General features: G+C 43.3%; 1 protein-coding gene across 1 annotated transcript in view; it reads left to right on the top strand.

Annotated features, from left to right (window-relative positions):
• The first annotated feature begins 738 nt into the window (after positions 1-738).
• LOC133019560 (rho guanine nucleotide exchange factor TIAM1-like) overlaps positions 739-16,379 on the top strand; it is a 40,267-nt gene continuing 24,626 nt past the window's right edge. Inside the window, exons 1-10 of the mRNA XM_061086087.1 lie at positions 739-808; positions 2,452-3,101; positions 4,524-4,804; positions 6,821-7,093; positions 7,188-7,416; positions 8,142-8,314; positions 8,795-9,019; positions 11,338-11,523; positions 14,644-14,790; positions 15,383-15,457. Coding sequence (XP_060942070.1) covers positions 2,459-3,101; positions 4,524-4,804; positions 6,821-7,093; positions 7,188-7,416; positions 8,142-8,314; positions 8,795-9,019; positions 11,338-11,523; positions 14,644-14,790; positions 15,383-15,457 — 2,232 coding nt within the window. The 5' untranslated portion in view covers positions 739-808; positions 2,452-2,458. The remainder of the gene's footprint in view (positions 809-2,451; positions 3,102-4,523; positions 4,805-6,820; positions 7,094-7,187; positions 7,417-8,141; positions 8,315-8,794; positions 9,020-11,337; positions 11,524-14,643; positions 14,791-15,382; positions 15,458-16,379) is intronic.

Here is a 16,379-nt window from a genome sequence, read left to right as displayed (position 1 = left end):
TGCATACCTTCACACTATACATAGCACATTATGGAAATCATGGTCTACTCTAAGCAGCTCAGGGCTGGTATTAGAGAAAATTAGGTCGTGTTGGCAAGGATCATTTAATTGAGTCTTAAGCAGAAAATCATACTCTGTGGCAGCTTTCATCTTCTGTCATTTCAGCGTGTGCGAGTGTGTTAGTGTGTGTGTGTGTGTGTGTGTGTGTGTGTGCATGTGTCTCTTTGTCTGCAAGGGAACAAGGGGTGTTTTCCCGAAATGTTTTGTGCACAAGCCTGAACACGCCTGCACGGTTTCTCATTGCCGATGAGTTTCAGGGAGCAGTTCAAAGAATCTACGGCTGTTTGTGGGTTTTTGTTTCCTCCCGTCGGGCTCAGAAGATTTGTGCTTTGTGCTCCTGATCATCTGTGAGTTTGTGTGCAGGTTTTGTGCATTTAAATATGTATTTATTGTTACTGACTTTGCCTCACTGCATTATATCAGCACAGTCACTGTCCGCAGAATCCCAGGATCCCTTCCTCCCTCATCCCTTCTCTAGTGCCTCTCCTCACCTGCCTCATGTCATGCACCTGGCAGATGCACTCGTTTCAGAAGTGCGTTCTCGTCTTCCGTCTCCTCCTCTGTGCGCGTTTGACACGTCGGGTCACTTTGAAGTTGTGAGAGCTCTGCACTGAAACACTTCCCTCCCTCTCTTCCTGTTCATCTCAGGGGGAAACCGACCGAGGATGTGCGGAGGGTCATGCGGCCGGATGAAAGACGACACCACAATGATGTGAGGATGCTGGTGATGCAGATGCTTTAACCACAGGTAGCCACCAAATAGCTGCTTTGGTTTTATTTTGTCTTGCATTGTACAATCCTACCAGTTTATTTGAATGTTTTATTTAGTAATGTATCATATTTGAATTATAAATGATTAAATCATTTGATAAAACAGGTTTTTGACTTTGAGAGGATTTTTCTCGGCCTCTCTCTGCAGGTTGACTTTCGACTGAGAACCTGATGGTGTAGCTTTGATTCTGTGTGATTCACAGTCGAGCAAACAATCTGACAGCAGTTGACTCAGCAGCTCCGTGCGCTTATGTAACACACAGCATGAGGTGAAGCTGAGATTACTTAACGATCAACAAAATTCACTGCAGAGGCCACTGCATCCGCTGTTGCTTCGGCCAAGAGAATAAGTGTTCCTGAATGTCTAGATCCAAAAGTACGCAGAGAGCGACAAAGACTTTTAAATGACCCAAATTCAAATGCATCTTTTAAATGCGTGAGGAAAGAACAAAGTTGCTTTTTCGAGTTTTAAAAGTCCCTAAAAGCTGGGTGGGATTGTGATGCATTCTGAGTACTTTAATGGAGCAAAACCACAAAACCTTCAGGGACCTTCTCTGAGATGTTAGTCGTGTTTATGCTCAAAATGACAATTTTATTTTTTTATTTTTTTGTCCCTGTGCTACATCGCCTGAGTGCGATGTCTCGAGCAAATTCCCAATTGTCCAGGTCAGTTAAAGTAGCCACAAATAGACGAGGGAATTTCCAGCTCGACTCTGGAAACCTGATCCCTCTCATTTGTCTGACAGCTCGGCTCTTACAAAGGACTCACAGAGATCCGGGATACCCTTGATACTCCACCATTAGTCAATGGGACATGAAAGTCTGTGATTGACCTGGTCATGATTTGAATTCTCAAAGCTGACAGTGAAGATCAGTCTTTGTTCAGAGGGCAGGAAGGTTCCTGAAAGGTTTTTGACAACCTGCAGTTTGGTTTGAAAGTTTTTTATAACAGGTCGTTAAACAAGAAAACTAAAATACTGTTTTATTTTTGCACAAAAATAATAAATTAGGTTTTCCAGTTCTTTTGCATGCTTTTCCACAAACCCATTTTTTTCTTTAACAAAACCTGCTTCACAGAATTAAATCAAATACCCAATAGAGGTCTAAGAATCTGACTAATGCTCAGATAATCATAATTTGATGGGACTCCAGAATTAAACTTTTGATTCCCACCTGTAAAGAGCCCCAAACCGCAATATTTTTTGGTTTACATCTTAATTTTGTCGGTATTGATATTACTCCAGGTATTCTTTGCAACATCCCAGTAATTAATAACATTCCTTTTTTATAGTATTTGTGATATGCCTTTGTCCCACTGTGTGCATTCCATCAAATTGTTCTTTCATTGTTCTTGCAATATTTTGCAATATTTTGCATTACCTCAGAACACATGTTCCTGTTCCTGCATTAAGGGGGTATCTGCCTTGGAATGAGCTTGATGAACTTCATAAGCAGAAAGAGAGAGATCAGAGATGTGGCACAAGACAAGTTATAAAACAACTAAGTCACTGTTTTACAAACTTAAAGCAAGTAATCGTGGTCTAGATTTATAATAATGATCTATGATAACACATTTTTAGATGTCTATGTTTAACAGAAACCTCTTTTTTGAATCTGCAGTTGAATCATGGGAAACGCGGAGAGTCAGAATGGGGACAGTGGTTTATATGGCGATGTGACGGGATCACTCTCCCGTAAGCACACGTCCCGATCGCTCCGTCTCTCCAGCAAACAGCCGATCACCCGCCGCTCCCGGATCTCCTCTTCAGTGAAGCAGGAGCACAGGAACTCCGAAGCTTCCACTCGTTCCTCCAGCACTCCCAGCATCCCCCAGTCGCTAGCGGAGAACGGACTGGAACCTTTCGAGGCCACGGATGAATTCGGAGAGTTCGGCATCAACCCTCACTGGACGCAGCGCGTTGCCATGACGATGAGGCCGGAGTCCTACCAGCAAGACGACGACCCGCTGGCGACACCGACTCCTGAAACCTCCGAGGCGGACACCATTGCTCAGGATGGGGGAGAGGACTCCATGGGAGAGGGGGAGGGAGACCAGGCCGGGGAGGAGAGGTACCTCCAGCGGATGACCGAGGGCCCCAGAGAGGGAGGCAGCTTTAAAAAGAAGCGCTCGAAGTCTGCGGACATGTGGAGAGAAGACAGCCTGGAGTTCTCCATGTCTGACATGAGCCAGGAGCACCTGACCAGCACTGAGGAGATCATAGACGGAGGAGAAGAGGAGGAGGAGGAGCAGTTCACACGCCCCAGTGCAGGTGAGGATGGGAAACACAAAAACTATTTGTGAGACACATAAAGATAAATCAATCCATTTTCTAAATAGCTCATCCTTTGAGGGTTGGGGAGCTGAAGCCAGACCTCTGGATGTATCTCATGGCCAATATATGGAAACTAACAACCTAACCCCAATGTGCATGTCTTTTCACTGTGGGAGGAAGCAAGAGTATTTGGAGAAAACTCACACAGAAAACGGGAGAACATGCAAACTCCACACAGAAAGACCCTGAGTGAACAGGGATTCAAACAGAAAACCTTCTTATACTTGTTGTAAACCTACATAATAAATCCCCAACTTTTTCTTGTGTTCAATCAGAAGCATATCCCTTGTTATTGTCAACACCAGTGCAAACTCTATATATATTTCCATGGAGTCTTATAACTTGCATGTTATATTTCCTGTTTTAAACCAATACAGTCGATACTGAGGTATTTTTACCCAGTATATTATTTTCAAAAGCATCACTGCACAAGAGAGGAACGACTGATGGTTTGATAAAGTGATGGTTTGATTCACTTTCCAGATGATGAGGGGGAGGGAGGTGAAAGAAATCACAGAGAGTCACTGAGTGTAGGAAAGAAATCATCAGAGAAAGTCACGTCTACTGATTGAAGGTCATCATGCCGTCCATCAGTTGCCGTTGATGATGGGTTTGTTAGTGTAGCTGGTGCTGTGCAGGAGCTGCAGCAGCTCAGCATCACAGCAGGAGGTCGAGCTGGTTCCTTATCTGCTGAAGGTCTGAGCGCTGCCCCAGGTGGTCGGCAAGTAATGTATGGGCAAAGACACATATGGTGAAGGGTAAATTACCCATCAAATGTGTAACATAAACAGTAACCAGGATTAGGGTTGCAAAGGGGCGGAACGTTTCCGGTAAATTTCCGGAAACTTTCCGGAAACTTTCCACGGGTATATAAACTTGATATTACTCGGGAAAATATATAAGCATGCTGATTGAGGATTGTTCATCTGTTCATCTAGCCTATTTCCATTCTTTTATCCATCAATTGACATTTCACTCCTTCCAATGTAGAAGGAAAGGCTGTGTACATTTGCAAATACTGTGCAAAGACCTATGTTAAGAATGCCAGAAAGATGCAGAAGCATATAGTCAAGTGCCCAAAGTTTCCTCAGGGCTCAAATCAGCCTATGACACAACAAATTGTTTATATTTATGTCTGTATATGACAAGGTAAATACAGTTTGTATAAATTACCAACAACATTTCCAGTTTATTACCGTTAATTCCTCGTTAATTCCCGTATATTCCCGTTAATTCCCATTAATTCCCATGGAAAGTTTCCAACTTTGAATATTCCCGGAATTTTGCAACCCTAATCAGGATGCACAACCCTTAAAAATACACACACTGCCCTGCATTAACCACCTGTGTCCATTCCAGGCTCCGCTGAGAGAGCATCGTCTCTGGACCATCTGTGCAGCCAGCAGAGTCCCGGCCTCAGGGGGCAGAGGAGCCGCTACCCGAAGAACCGGAGAGAGGCCGATTGTGGCGGAGACGGAGAGGAGGGGTTGATGTCTCCGACCGAGGAGGATCTGGGCGGCTACGGGGCGTTCACGCTTCCTTGCCGACGGTCCCACTGCCTGTCCGAGGGCTTGGGCGGCCTCGGCATCCCGGCGGCACCGTGCCCGGCTTTCCAGGGACGGCGTGCACAAACCACCCAGGTTGGATCGCTTTTCATTAACTTTTAAATGAATATAGAAAGCAAGTGAATACAAAATCAGAGTCTTTTTTTTCTGTCTCCCTCCTGGAACATAGACCCGTACATGTAGAGAGAGAGGACCTTGTTTACCAGTAGTATCCAGAAAGTTCAGGCGGTTCACAGGCATGACAGAAGACACCAGTCAATCCAATTAACATTTTGTTGACAACAGACATTTCCTGTGTGTGCTCGTACTCTGCAGTTGTGTGTGTGTGTTCCTCTTTGTGTATTTTCATAGAGGGGAATTAAAGAAGTCAGATACAAAGTCACTGCGGGGCTACTTGTCTGACGATGGCCTGGTTTCTCCATTCCCCCTCCAGGAATGAAAGCAATAAAGCATGATATCTTCTCTGCCTCATTCACCAGCCACTCACACACTGTGAATACACACAGACACAGACACTTGGATCATAATTCACAGGCTTATCTTACAAAAGCAGACTCACTCAAAGGATAAAAGAGAAAGACGCTGTGATGTCGCACCAATAACCCAGTTAATACCGGATACAATGGACCAAAACAAATCCACATCAGGAGAATTAAGAATTAGAAAAATGCTTTCAATCATTTCCATGTGTCATGGTTGAAAAAAAAAGAAAAAAAGTTGGTAAATAAAGAAAGAAGTGTGGAAATGGGAAACCAGGCTTTTGTTTCAACTCCTTCCCAGAACCTCCAAGCGCCCTTGGATGGCGATGCACCCTAAGTGCTCATTATGAATTCATCTAGCCAGGCTGAGGGGGATGTTAGATGGGATATAAATAGATCGACAACACGGCAAAAACAAAGAGGAAAAAAGAACAGAAGGATGCTGTGTTTGGTGAAGGAAAAGTGTGAAAGCAACAGAAAACCCTGCAGCTCAAAGTGGAAAGTCTCCATGTTGAAGAAATGCACAAACACACACACTAACACAGCCAAGGACACACATATACAAACATAAACCCAGAGATGTTGTGTGGAGCACGAGCTGTCAGGTTGATTCTTGCAAGTGGAGTGAAATGACCTCTTGTGTTATGTCCCTCCTTTAGACTGACATGATTGGTAATTCATACAGTGCTCACTATAGATCACTGTTACGTTTATCTGTTCTTTCACCGGTGCACTCGCATATTTTTCTATCCAGACTAGGGTTGCAAAATTCCGGGAATATTCAAAGTTGGAAACTTTCCATGGGAATTAACGGGAATTAACGGGAATATACGGGAATTAAAGGGGATAAACTGGAAATGTTGTGGGTAATTTATACTAACTGTATTTACCTTGTCATATACAGTTATAAATATAAACATTTTGTTGTGTCATAGGCTGATTTGAGCCCTGAGGAAACATTGGGCACTCTGTGTTGTGTCATTCTTAACATAGGTCTTTGCACAGTATTTGCAAATGTACAGAGCCTTTCCTTCTACATTGTCTGTAGAATAAGATGAGAAAAAAGTTTGTAAAAAAACACTAATGCAATGCCAGAGATATAAATAGTTAGCCAAACAATTGGAATAGTCTGTAAAAATATTTTACAATTGATGGATAAATCAATGGAAACCAGATGAACAGATGAACAATCTTTAGTCAGCATGCTAATATATTTTCCCCAGTAATATCATCGAAACTGACCTGACTAGTCCTGCACACTACAGCAGGCCTCAGTAGCCCTGCTGTAGAGTGAAGGATGCTGGGTATTATCTGTGCATGTGATGGAAGAATGCACATTGGAGGGTTGAAACTCAACGTGCAGCGTGTGCTGCATTCCATACATCTTTAAAATAGGGTTTTGAATGATGTTTTTATTGCTCAGCGTTTAATTTGCATAGTTGTTTTTTTTTTTTCAAAATTCCCCAAATTCCCGAGCTTAATATTCCTGCGGAATGTGTCCGGAAATTTACCGGAAACTTTCCGCCCCTTTGCAACCCTAATCCAGACGCATCAGTTTCGGTACATACATCAATAATCCACGACTAAACCTGTTGTATTTTTGGGCCGACAGGACATTTCTGCTATTTTGGGTGAAGGAAGCGAGTACGGCGACAGCGGCATCGACGGCGTCACCACGGAGATCGACGGGGACGGCGAGCTGGTGTCCCGGCGCTGTAAAGCCATGTCGGCCTCCTTCTCCGTGTACTCGGCCACGGAGAGCAGCGTGTTCAACGGCAGCGACAGCGGGAGCAGCAGCGCCGGAGGAGGAGAGGGAAGAGGTGGCGAGGGAGGAAGGGGAGGAGTGTACGAGAATTTCCGGAAGGAGCTGGACAATCAAGCCTGGGTAAGTTATTTTTCCCGTGTGTGAATGTGCATTTCTTTTCAAAATATAGTTAAGTATGTTTCTAATCATTATCTTTCAATGACCCTCTCATCAGATGCCGGGTCGGGACTGCACGGAGGAGGCGGGGTCGGCTGTGAGCGACGAGCGGAGCAGCGGCACCCTCAGCAGCGCCTATCCATCGGACGCTCTGATTGGCTGTGCACAAGGCACGGTCAGGAAGGCAGGAGCTCTGGCCGTGAAGAACTTCCTGGTTCACAAGAAAAACAAGAAGGTGGAACCTGCAACGAGGCGCAAGTGGAAACACTACTGGGTTTCCCTGAAAGGTGATGCATGGACATCGATAGTTCTTCTATGGAGAGTTGACAGAAAGTTTGGAGCAGCAGGTTTTCATTCAGATCCAGATTCAAACCGGACCATGTGACCCTCGTCATGACCTCTCAAAGTCTTCTCCATGACCTTAAGTGCTTGTGCATCCAAAATCAAACCAATCTCCCCCGTAGTTACTGATATCTTTTGGTTTCTATCAGAAACAAATGACAAAACATATTATTTTAGGCAAAATCCTGCAGCTGTAATGTTGCCTTCAGATAAACATGGTAACCCAACCTGTTAAATCTCTCACTCCCTCTCTCCTGTTAGACTGTAATCACATCACATCTGAACACGCTATGTGCCCTTGGTTGTCGCCTCTGCTCTCACCCTCTCTCTCTCTCGTGTGGCCTCACATCGCTTCTCCTCGGCCTCGTCTCAATTTAATTTTACGCCGGCGTCCGTATCTAATCCAATCTCGTACTCTCAAAAATGCAGATGCAGGATTTGCAGCTGCATTCCTCCTGTCCCTCTAAACAAAAATACATTTAATGTTTTCCAACTTTTCCTCCTGAACTCATGTTGCATGTTAGCATCAATAAAAGCCCACAATTGTGTTTTTATTGTGTTGTTGTTTGTAAATTTGCTTATAAAGCCTTGTCTTTGCCAATTGCTTCCAATAAAAAAAAGAGGAATACATTAATTTAACATTTCTTTCCCCTCCATTTCTATTTTCAAGGCTGCACCCTTTTCCTGTACGACTCGGACGGCCGCTCGGGTATCGACCACAACAGCGTTCCCAAGCACTCGCTGTGGGTGGAGAACAGCATCGTTCAGGCCGTTCCGGAACATCCCAAGAAAAATTTCGTCTTCTGCCTCAGCAACTCGGTGGGGGATGCATTCCTCTTCCAGGTGAGAGAGAGACACTGGTATTTAAAACATGCCTGTGACATAACTGTTGTGTTCCTTTTAAACCATGAGGTGCTCAAACTCATGGTTACGGCTCAAACAACAGAGTCTCATAAACCATTTCACAATCATTTCTCCTCAGGGACTTGCATGCACGTGTGTGTGTGTGTGTGTGTGTGTAATGTACATGACATTTAGCCATGTGGGAGATAAGCCAGTCCTGTGTCCGTGTGTTTGTTTCATGTGTGACATGTTTAAAGGCCAAACTGTCAAGCTCTGACAGTGATCCGCCACTGGGACCATTGTGTCATAATAAAATGTGTCTAATTATATTCATGGCATCTGTCCACGGTGACATTCACTCAAAGAAACAGAAGATAAATGATTCAATGATGATGAGATTAGAGGGTAATGCTGTGATTTCAATTCTCTTAGCTGTCCGGTGTCCTAATTTCCTTTCTTCCCCCCCCCTTCCCTTGTCAGACGTCCGGCCAGACGGAGCTGGAGAACTGGATCACGGCGATCCACTCGGCGTGCGCCGCCGCTCTGGCCCGGCAGCATCACAGGGAGGACACGGTGCGGCTGCTGCGCACCGAGGTCCGCAAGCTGGAGCAGAAGATCGACATGGACGAGAAGATGAAGAAGATGGGAGACATGCAGCTGTCCACGGTCACAGATGGCAAGAAGAGGAAGACCATACTGGAGCAGGTATGGAGATCTGAGCTAGTAGTCCAGGCAAAGTAGCCCATTTTGGAGCCAAAAATAGAAGTAATTGTAAAATAATTTTTTTCAGCATAGATTATTTCTATGAGGTGTCCAGAACAACATACTAAAAGTCCTAAGAAATCGTAGTTGAGGAAATATGTTTAATTCTCATCAATGTGTGCCAATAAGGCCCGGCAACAATACACCCCAAAAGGGCTATTGTTTTCATTTACTCCAATCAAAATGAAACTTTACACAATGAAAGTAACCATGAAACGTAACATTTTTTGTATTACAAGTTTCTTTGAAAATGAATTTATGTATGTATTTGTAATACATATGAATGGTGTTTGCCTATGCAAATTAGGACATATTCAATAAGTGTGGAGCTCATGCGCTTGTCAAATTCATTTCAAAAGAAACTTGTAATACAAAAAATGTTACGTTTCATGGTTACTTTCATTGTGTAAAGTTTTATTTTGATTGGAGTAAAGGAAAAAAATAGCCCTTTTGGGGTGTATTGTTGCCGGGCCTTATTGGCACACATTGATGAGAATTAAACATATTTCCTCAACTAGGATTTCTTAGGACTTTTAGTATGTTGTTCTGGACACCTCATAGAAATGATCTATGCTGAAAAAAATTCTTTTACAATTAGTCGGTCGTAAAACGCTACTTTGCCTGGACTATAGTAGTATACTCAAAGTTGTTGGTTCAGGATGAAAAACAAAGAAATACCCACCACCACACACAACAGGAAGTTATCAAAAGACACATGTGCTGCTGATAGAAACCAGGTTTGTGATCTCATGTGTTGAGCTCTACCACTGGAGGTCTTTAGCTTCCACTCGACTCAAGAGAAAACACCTCCGGGTCTTTACAGATGCTCATCTCTTTACCTTTGAACTTCACTAATGCCCTCACACGCTGAACACTCTGCAATAAATCATCTTTACCTCGTGGCGTCATCCAGAGAAAATGTTCTTAGGGAGCACTCGCAACAACAGATGTTTTCAGATTTTCCCGACTGGTGCTCATTTGCAACCACATGCAAGTGAATGAGTGCAGAATGCAGAATATTCACAACACATGTTAGAGCACACATGTGATGCACACAGCAGCAGGCAGGTGAACCTAAAGTCTTTCGCTAATTTGATCATATTTAATTGCTGTATGGAAACACGTCAAAGCTGTTCCAGGATCAGGTTTGTTCACTTCCAGCTGAACATTGCGTGCGGCTTTACTCTCTAACTCGATGCATGTCTGGAGTTGCTGCTGAATGTTAAAGCAACATTGCATTTACCGACAAAAGGCCTCCCTGTGTGAACCTCTTAACCTTTGTGTGGGGGATTTGCATGTCAGTCAACTTTAAAGAGCACAAATCCATATTACATAAAAACCTTCCACCTGGGACTTCTGTAACTGACAGCTATATTCTGATATTAACCCGATTAAGATAATAGTTGAATAACACATTATTTTCTGATTACGCTGATTTGAATAAGATCAGTAGAGCACCTTCCTCCGCCGAGGCCCAATAGTCCCCAGATGAAACCTCATGTAGATTCACTAGATCCAGACTTTTATTCAGCTCTTCACTAAATTACACACACTGATAGATATCACTTCTCCAACTATGCCTGATATTTAGTTTTTGTTAAATGTTGCAGACAAACAAACAAATGCAGATGTAATCACAACCTCCTTGGTGTAGGTAATACAATAAAGTATATACATTTCATATAAAATCATGTAACTTTTGGAGTTATTACATCTCTGAGTGACGTCTTGTAAGAGTTATCTTAGGACATGTGTTATCCGGGACCAGATGTCACTTCAAAATGAGTTCACATGAGAAGACAGCTCTCTGGTCCATGTTAAAGTCAAGACGCAGGGAAAGAGCTTCTGTATAAAATTTGTATTAACTCCTGAAGCAAATGGATGAAGGCAGGAGACCAGTGCAAATTCAATCTGGGTTTGTGTTGCATGGTGAGTGTTCCTGTGTTCCGCCTCCCACGGTCCACCCTGTGATACATTGCACATAGCACAACAGGTCGGCGGCTGGTGGGGGCTGTTGGTGAGTAATACCTCTCCACAGGGGCTTCAGCACTCCCACCTCCTCCTCCTGAAACCACCGAATCACCATCTAACACAGGGATCTTTTATGCATATATATTTTTAAAAACCCTTCTCTTCTCTCTTGTGGTTTTCATCTCCGGCCTTCTCAGGGATAAATGTGGATCTAATCAGCAAAGTTTGCTCGTGTTACATAACCACGAGTCCGTCCCTCTCACTGTGCTTCACACGTCTCCCTCCCTCAGATCTTCTTGTGGGAGCAGAACTTGGAGCGGTTTCACATGGACCTGTTCCGGTGCCGCTGCTACCTGGCCAGTCTGCAGGGCGGCGAGCCCCCCAACCCCAAGCGCCTGCTGGGCTTCGCCTCACGTCCCACCAAGCTGGCCATGGGACGACTGGGCATCTTCTCCGTATCTTCCTTCCATGCACTGGTACGAATTCCACTTCCATTCAAGCACTCACTTCAACTCATTCCACAACTTGCAGCCATTATATTCTTAAACCTTATCAAAGCTCCTTAATCTGAAACTCAACCTCGGTCTCACGGGTCTCTACATGCTGCAGAAGGAATTACGTGAGAGGTTCACAATTGCCCACTCTCAGTTCCAGCCCAGCTTGGAGAGTGGGTGTGTTTATCTGAGTGTTGGAGAGAGCGACTTGTCACTGACACCTACTGAGGGCACCGATCTCTGCATGACTGACAAATGTGCAAACTACCACACACCGTATGTAGCCTTAAGTTAAAGCGATTATATTTGGACATGCATGCAGAAGTAAAAGGAAAGGGAATGCACAACAGCCACATATCAGCTTTGAAATCATGTAGAGCTGGAGAGCATTGATTAAAAGGCTTTATGTTATATGTTGGATAACAAGCTAGAATCTGCCCGGCCAAAACAATCCCCAAATATAGACAAGCCAGAGTTGACTCAAGTTTGGTTCTCTGATGACAGTCAGGAGCGTTTCAAGGGACTTTGGGGTCCTTGGAAAAGGGGACATGGGGGTGATATCAACATTTTTAAACATAGTGCAAACCATGCATACACATGAGTTCATTGTTGTTGCTGTGGATGAAGATACGCTGCCATTCTTGGGGGGGCCTCTCTCAGCCCAGGGCCCCAGGTAACTGTTGCAACGCCCCTGCAGTTGGTTTGCTACCTGTGCAGCTTTAGGCTACAGAAACATTTGTTGTCAGTTAAAGTTACAAACTAATCGTATACCTCTTGTTCATATTCGACACAGGTTAGATGTTTGGGCCTTTTCCTCTGCAGCCCTCAGTTGCTTCACACTTTGCACTGACAATGGAAATAGTCAGTTTCAGTAGAAACAAATGGAACTCACTCCAGCTGCATGAATTGGCATTGCTGCAAAATCACAACAGAAACGATTCTGTCTCTTTGCTGCATTCTTTCCGTGGTTTGACTGGGTTGCAAATCTTCATATTTAAATTTAAATCTGTGCATTTTGAACGACTGTTGTCTGTCCTTCACGACTCCAAACAGAAAAAATTAAGTTAAAATTCAATGATATGACAATTCCAACCCCCTGACCTCAATCTAACCCTGCAAATATAATCCAAATGTCTTGCACTCGTTTTATCACTCTATCCTTACATGTACCTTTAACATCTCAAGGTATCCTATGTACGCAATGTACACATTGAAATCTATGCACCTGCAGACAGTGTCCTCACGTCGCAACATTCAGAACATTCCCCTCGAGAAATAAACAAAGCATTCTGGACATTTGTTCTCTGCCACTGGTGCTGACGGCTTCAGCCTGCGGGTAAAAGACAAGTTATTCTCTCAGTGCTCTGCAGCGTGCACATGTCGTAACCTCGAGGAATCTGAAGATGAACAGAATGACACAAGCGCTGATGGAGTGATCCATACGCTGACGTGTAGCATGTGACGGAAAGAGCAGATTGGAGACGAGCAGGTGGAAACAGTATCTCCGTGGTCCAGCTTCACAAACACACACAAACACACAATCACTCATCATAACATCACAGTGTGGTTTTCTTTTTTTCCCAGCGATTGGTGGATCAATAAAAACTCTGTTAGGAAGCTGCCATCCCTGAGGCACTTTCCCACAAACAGGCTTAACACTCTCTGCTCTGCTGCCCCCCCCACCCACCCCCCCTACCCTTTCCTTCTGCTGCCTACACCTCCACTTCCTTTGTCTGAGTCTGTCTCATTCAGACTCTGTCTCCTTATCGGCCATATTTTCCATCCCCATAGTCTTTCTTCACCATTTCCTCCTCTTTCTCTCAATCTATATCTGTTATTCCCTCCTGTCTTCCCTGTATAATAACTATCCTCTCCCTTTATCACCCACATTCTAGATTGTATTATTGAATTCCACAAATGCTGATTTTTAAGCACATTTTAGCCACATGTAAACTGCTATATTAAGATTTAAAAACTAGCATTGGGTACCCCACACATTCGTAAATATTAGCCTTCTACATATATCACTCAATATCAAAGAAAGAAAGAAAGAAATTCCTGGATTCTTTGTCCTGATCCAGGCCAACATTTAATGGGTTATTTTTTGGCCCATTTCCCATTCTTCCTCCCAAGTTTCATGGAAATCTGTTCCATCATTTTTACTAAATCCAGCTGACAAACAAACAAAGGTTGTCGGAGGTAATGAACTAAATGACAATGAAACAGAGCAAAAATAAGAGCAGAACATCATAATTAATGAATGAAAGTCTTGTTTTAAGACTTGTTTTTTATGTATTTCTTGCTTCACTTGCTTCATTAATTATTTCTATTTATCAGTGTTGCTATTATCTATTTCCAACGAGACACTGTAGTGAAATAGGCAGTTAAATGTCCTCTTGCGTGTGAGGCTCACATGAGACGAGTCTTGAAGACAACCTGACCTATTATGTTTGACGTGTGTGTGCGTCTCATGAGGCTAGTGAGGAGACCAATGAGCACACACAATTATATAATGCGTTCACATGCGTGTGCACATACATGCCAGCGTGTGCGTCACATTGTGTACGTGTGCACCATATAGTCAGTGAGTCAGAGCAGCTCATGGCCCAGTAGTTCAAAGTGAATTAACCCAGAAATGCCAGTAGTGGTTTCTCTGTTTGTGTTGCACTGTAGGTCAGAGAGGGGGGGGGGGGGTTGAGAGTTTGAAACTGTTCTAGATGTTCCAGTAGCAGATACTGACAATGTGTGATTTTATGTCTTGGTGTGTTTATACGCCTCCATTTATGTCTGAATGCAAGAAGTGACTCATAGTGCAAAGACTCATCGTACTGCTGTCAGTGAACATACAGCGTTTTTGTTATTTTATCATATTTTATCTCACGTCAATCACTATAACTTTGATATTGTCCCTGTATTTGCTTCTATGCATTTTATTGTATTAATTAATTTTAATCTTATTTGTGTTTTTGGTAGATCTGCATTGTTCGTAGGTGCTTGTATGAATAAATACTATTTGATCAGTCTATGATCAACTTTAATGTTGATTGTCCATAATTAAGGTTCCAATTAAATTCATGTTTTGTGTGATTTTCCCTGTCGCAGGTGGCGGCTCGTACCGAGTGCAGCAACCGGAGGCGGAACCAGCCGATGCCTCGAACCTTCAGCAAACGAAAGAGCCGGTTCTCCTCCCTGTGGGGTCTGGACACCACCTCCAAGAGGAAGAGCAAGGGTCATCCCTCCATCGAGCAGGTCACCTCCTTCTACCACATGTGCCAGATAAATAAATACTAATGTAAATGTAGGAAGAGTTTAGAGACATGGCAGGTTGTCCATTAAACAGCCTTAAATGTAGATATTGTTTTTTTATTAAGAATGCAGAAGATAAAGATATAATCCAAGGTCCAAAAATCTTTGAGGTTGTGCTCATTTGTTTCATTGACGGAGTTCTCGAGTCTGGTCTCATGTACAGCTGACTTCTCCTGCAGTGATTGTAACTGATGGTTGACTTGGCCATAGTATTTTATACTGACAAATTGTTTTATACCTTGTATTACTGTATATATATATATATATATATATATATGCATATTTATTTCATTCTTATTTATTCAATGTATTAACTCTTCAATGTATCAACTTTTTATTGTACCCTCGGCACCATTGTAAATGAGGGTCTTGTCCCTCAATGTGTTTTCCGAGGCTTAAATAAATATTCAATCAATCAATCAATAATGCAGGTTTGAAAGTTGAATAAATGTTCAGTGTGAAGTTCCTTCTAGTTGTGAGTATGATACGTTTAGATGCAGCAGCGATGTTAAATGCTATATTTGTGTGGCTGCAGGTTTTCGTCGATGGGACGGAATCCACGAAAAAACCCTTGGAGCGAATGTTTGAAGACTCCGTCAGTGAGAAATCTGTAAGTACTCAATCGTCGTTACTTAAAAGTACAAATGGACCATAGGAATCCACCTTGTCTTCTCTTTTCATTCTTCAGACAAAACAAGAAGATATTTTATTGTTTATTTTCTTTCTCAAGACAATAACCATTTAATTAGTTTAGCCACAAGTATGCCAGAACTTCGTTTTCCATTATGTTCCTTGTCTGTCTGAATCTAAACTCAGATGAATAATGACAAATCAGATACAAAGAACGTTTGTATCTCTACAGTTATTTTCTACCTAAGGCAAAGCACTAAGTTCCTCCTCCCTTTGTCAGTTTGGCATTCACTTCAGAGAACCAGGGCTCGTTCAGCTGCAGGCCGATTCCCTGTCATTGTTTTCCTTTCTCATCAGCCAACATAAAAATTACTGGGGCATCTGATGAACCTTTGTACTTGTAGAACGGGTGATGGGCTTCTTTAAGCCCCCGAGGCTCGAAACAACGCTGGATTCTTCCACCTCTTTTGACAGAGCTGACATCCTTTTGGTGTTCTGGTTCCTTAGTTGGTCGGTTATCTGGGGGAGGAAGCACAAAAAAAAATCCCTGCACTCTTTCCAGATCAGCGAGCATTTCTTTTCGGTCATTTTCCCAAGTTTTAATGTCTTCAGACGTCCACTTCTCTCCTCAGACACGAGAGGATGAACAACCCTTCTTTTCATTTTCTGCAGCTGTTTCTCCTCCTGCAACAGTCGTGGAATCAGTTGCTTCAGAAAACCTTTGCAGGAGCAACATGGGTGTGCACTCGCTTCCTTCTCGCTTCTGATGACTTGATTCTGACTCTATTCTCATTCTCGACCCTCAACATCATCTCCAGATCGGCGTTGACACATTCCCATTTCTTGTCTTCATTCGCTCCGGGCATTTCCGACTCTATCAGCATCATTGGCTGCATCGCCCC

This window comes from Limanda limanda, chromosome 14 (genome assembly GCF_963576545.1).
Source record: "Limanda limanda chromosome 14, fLimLim1.1, whole genome shotgun sequence".
Classification (NCBI taxonomy): Eukaryota; Metazoa; Chordata; class Actinopteri; order Pleuronectiformes; family Pleuronectidae; genus Limanda; species Limanda limanda.
The sequence above is the reverse complement of the archived record's forward strand: the minus strand, read 5'-3'. Positions and strand labels throughout refer to the sequence as shown.